The 3,673-nt window shown below is 35.6% G+C and overlaps 1 protein-coding gene across 2 annotated transcripts; it reads right to left on the minus strand.

Moving 5' to 3' along the window:
• Positions 1-225: 225 nt before the first annotated feature.
• Positions 226-3,446, minus strand: LOC141692465 (uncharacterized). 2 transcript variants are annotated; one of them, XM_074497318.1, is made up of 4 exons: positions 3,168-3,444; positions 1,980-2,635; positions 1,641-1,764; positions 226-1,016 (listed from the first exon to the last, which is right to left on the minus strand). In XM_074497318.1, the coding sequence occupies exons 1-3, from the start codon at positions 3,203-3,205 to the stop codon at positions 1,691-1,693; spliced, it is 768 nt and encodes a 255-aa protein (XP_074353419.1). In that variant the 5' UTR covers positions 3,206-3,444; the 3' UTR covers positions 226-1,016; positions 1,641-1,690. The 2 variants fall into 2 exon arrangements, with proteins under 2 accessions (XP_074353419.1, XP_074353420.1); XM_074497319.1 differs by lacking the exon at positions 1,641-1,764 and having other exon boundaries at positions 3,168-3,446.
• Positions 3,447-3,673: the final 227 nt, after the last annotated feature.

The following is a 3,673-nucleotide window of genomic DNA, read 5'->3' on the forward strand; positions in this document are numbered from 1 at the left end:
TAATATTTTTTTATAACTGTGTGGTAATAATTATATAGAAATGATTCTAGAGAACTCAAATTTTGTTTTAATCAGCAAAAACATTTGTGATCGTGATGTTTATTATATTTAATATAATTATAGTCGAATAAGTAATATTTAGAATTTGATTTTAGCATTTGTCAACATATAATGAGGTAATTTTTTATACCATGTTCTTCCCATCCGGATTCAAGCACAAAAATATTATGGCCACAAACTTGGGTAATTTATATTGGAAAATCAAGCGTTTTTATTATCCCCACAGTCTCCATTTGGTATTTCATTAGCTATCAAAAGGAAACACTTCCCCTGTCTCGTTACCAGACAATATACTTTAAATAAGGCGTTTGAAGATCACATCTGCAGCTATAGGTAGTGCTTGAGCAACGTTTGACTGTTTGTTTTATCAAGCACTGTAAACAAATGTTGGCTACAAAAATGGCTGATCCACCAATGCCTCTTTTAGCTTCTTGGACTTTATCGCCTCCTATATGTTGTCTCTAGGTATAACATATAGCTCATACGATCCACCATCAACATCATCCACCATCAACATCCGAACAACTAAGGATAACCTTTACAGTAGGACTGTATGACGACGTTCACTGATTCTAACAGGTAGATTCTGTGGCATCTTCGTGGATCACCTGTGTTTTTCTTTGAGTTGCAAACTCACAAGACCACAAAAAGCAGTACTTAGCATAAAACTAAGAAGCACTGCCCATTGAAAATGCATACCTCTTTTTCCAGCTAGAAAACAATCACACAACTCTTGTGACCAACAGGATGCTGATTCATCTCCGGATGAGCTGCTGCAAGAACCCAAAATTGATCATGCTCACAAAAAAAGGTCTCAATGGCAGTGCGCTTTGTTGCATCCCTGACATGAATGCTCTGATCTTCGTAAAAATTAGATTCTGCTTGGCGTGGACAAGAACATATAAAACAGTATGCATGTCCCCTGTCATATGCGTCCACTTCTCAATAGTTCGTATCTGAAAAAAGATGGGAAAATATGTAACAGTCTTTCTAACAAGTGTCAAAGGACAAATTAACAAGTAATCTAGACCATTAATGTCTTACGTGTCACTTAGTTTTCTTATAATCTATTGTAAATATCTCAAACCCATTCAATATATTTCTTATCAAGTAACTATTTCGCCTAATAAATGCTACCTCTAGGACCATACATGGATGAAGACTCAGGAACTTGGCAGAGAAGAATGGCTTGCATATTTTGAAAGACACCGCAACGAATTATTCTTCACAAAGTACCATGTACAGTTAACTGTATGCAAAGCTATGTTACTCGGACTCGGCTAGAAGAGTCCAACATGGACACGTGTCCAAGTATCGGACTTGGCAACATTTTAAAAAATATACATGTTTTTTGCCTAAAATAAGTGTCCAAGTCCGAGTGTCCATGTCCGAGTGTCGAGTGTCCGACACGGGTACTCCAAGGTAAAATGAAGAGTCCGAGTAACATAGATGCAAAGTAGTAAACAAGCAACATTGTAACTTTGTATAAATTAAACGGATCTCAGAGAGAAAGTTGATGCATTTCACAAGTTAGCGGAACTGTACAGACATTTAGTCATTATTATAAAATTCACTTGCACCTTTAATATTAGTAGTACAAATATTGTAGCCTCAAAGCTGCATTTCTTTGCTATATCATAAGATTGGAAAAGTACTCCTCAAATTCTTTATCAATAGTCAGCTTTTCTCCAGCTGGTTGATTATCTGCTTCCAAATAAAGACAAAAAAATAATAGAGAGCAAAAAATAGAATTTGGAAAAGTTTATTGACATTAAGAACTAAGATAAGATGCTTCTATTTTAAAGTACAAGAAGAAAAAAAAAAGGTGATAGCGAAGGAAGTGCAAATCTTGGAAATTATGGCATTCGCAAGCTTTACATCTTCCTCCAAATCCTTTTACCATACAGTAGACTACATACCTTGGTTGTTGACTTCCGATCCTTCAGAAGAAAGAAAAAGATTTTCAGCATTAGCGGTTCTAGTGTAAAGCAATTTAAGTTGCTCATATTGTTGAATGCTATCATCTCCATAGTCCAAGCAGCCATATTCATCATGCTCCTCGTATTCAGAAAAGCTTTTATCATGCAATGATGCAAGCAATCCAATATCGTGATGGGGATTATCAAATTCCGTACATGCTGATTTGCATTTATCAGCACTTGTATAAGTCACTCTGCTGTCTGAAGAGAACATAGCGCCTTTATCAAACTCGCCGGTTTGATTTACAGGAGTAGATTTGCAATTAACTGAGAGCATCTTCAAATACACTGTTTCGCATTTTGTGCCATCAGATTCAGACATGATAGAATCATCATCTTCAGCAAAGCTGTTGCTACCGTTTCCAGATTCCAGCTCTGATTCGCTATCTTTTTCCTCTCCATGTATTATCCCTGAGATTAGGACTGCACATACACTCTCTTTTGAAATTTCAGCAGAAGATGAACCAAGTTCGGAAGTAATGCCCTTTTTGCAACAGTTGTGCTTTGGCAGAGGCAAGTCCAATTGCTCCACTTGTAGTTTTCTTTTCTTGTTCACGAAAATAATGCTCGTATGTAGAACGTTGTCGACATCAACACTGCGATTAAAATTGAATAATATTTCTAATTGGTAACGTTAAAAAGTTCCAGAGGTAGCTTATCCCCATTTCCCATCCTATTAACTAAAAATTTTAATTATCAGCAGCATTTCGACAAGAAGTGATGGCAGAAGGACAGTAAAACGGATTATCATTCATCGGGATTGAACATACAACATCTTTAATGTAGGGACATCGGACAATTACTAATGAGTATTATAGTAGTAGACCTTTTCATAACTATCTATCACTAGATCAGATGCAGATGATGCTATATATCATACGAATCACTAAAACCTAACCAAATATCCATATGATATTTTACTCTCCAAAATCCAAATCTCATAAGAATGAGTTTGTAATTAATGCATGCATAAACCTGAGAGAACCAGTAAGTAGACAAATTGCAACTAATCCATTCTAAAAAAACACACAAACACGAGTACATATATATATATATATGTTTTAAAAAAAAGGATATACTAACCCTTTGTCCTAACAATAGATAAACCATATTATAAAGAATCCAAACCTTGTAATTTTAGATGGGCCGCAGCAGTCCTCCTCCATTATCTTCAGATTTATGGATTATAATCTCGCGAAGACGAATTCAAAAAACAGACCCTTATGCTTGAGAAAGGAAAAAGAGAGCTTCAAGAAGAAGTTATAATTTACTTGAGAGGACAGACTGGAAAACGGAAACTGGAAACAGGAGTAACTATTATTGCGATCTGGCTAAGGTTTTCAGTCCCATTATCCCATGATAAACTTCTTTTTTCTCTCTCTCTCTCCTCCATTATGTTTAAAGTAAATTGCATATTGCATCCCTTTGGTTTGGGTAATTGGCATTTGGTACCACTTGTTTCAACAAATACATTTTGCACTCGATACAAGTTTAGGCGCTGCACTTTGCACTCTTTCCGTTAGTTTTTCCGTTATCGTTAAATATGTCAGGGGTAAATAAGTAATTTGACCATATCTAATTGCACTTTGATCATTAAAGTTCGACAGATTTTTCATTTATACCCCTGGACAATT

Source organism: Apium graveolens, chromosome 10 (assembly GCF_009905375.1).
Source record: "Apium graveolens cultivar Ventura chromosome 10, ASM990537v1, whole genome shotgun sequence".
Taxonomy (NCBI): Eukaryota; Viridiplantae; Streptophyta; class Magnoliopsida; order Apiales; family Apiaceae; genus Apium; species Apium graveolens.

Coding starts and splice junctions, on each gene's coding strand:
- LOC141692465 (XM_074497318.1), bottom strand. CDS start 3,205: ATGGAGGAGGACTGCTGCGGCCCATCTAAAATTACAAG. Junction 2,636..3,167: donor GGCCCATCTAAAATTACAAG/GTTTGGATTCTT, acceptor TTTTAATCGCAG/TGTTGATGTCGACAACGTTC. Junction 1,765..1,979: donor ATCGGAAGTCAACAACCAAG/GTATGTAGTCTA, acceptor ATTTGGAAGCAG/ATAATCAACCAGCTGGAGAA.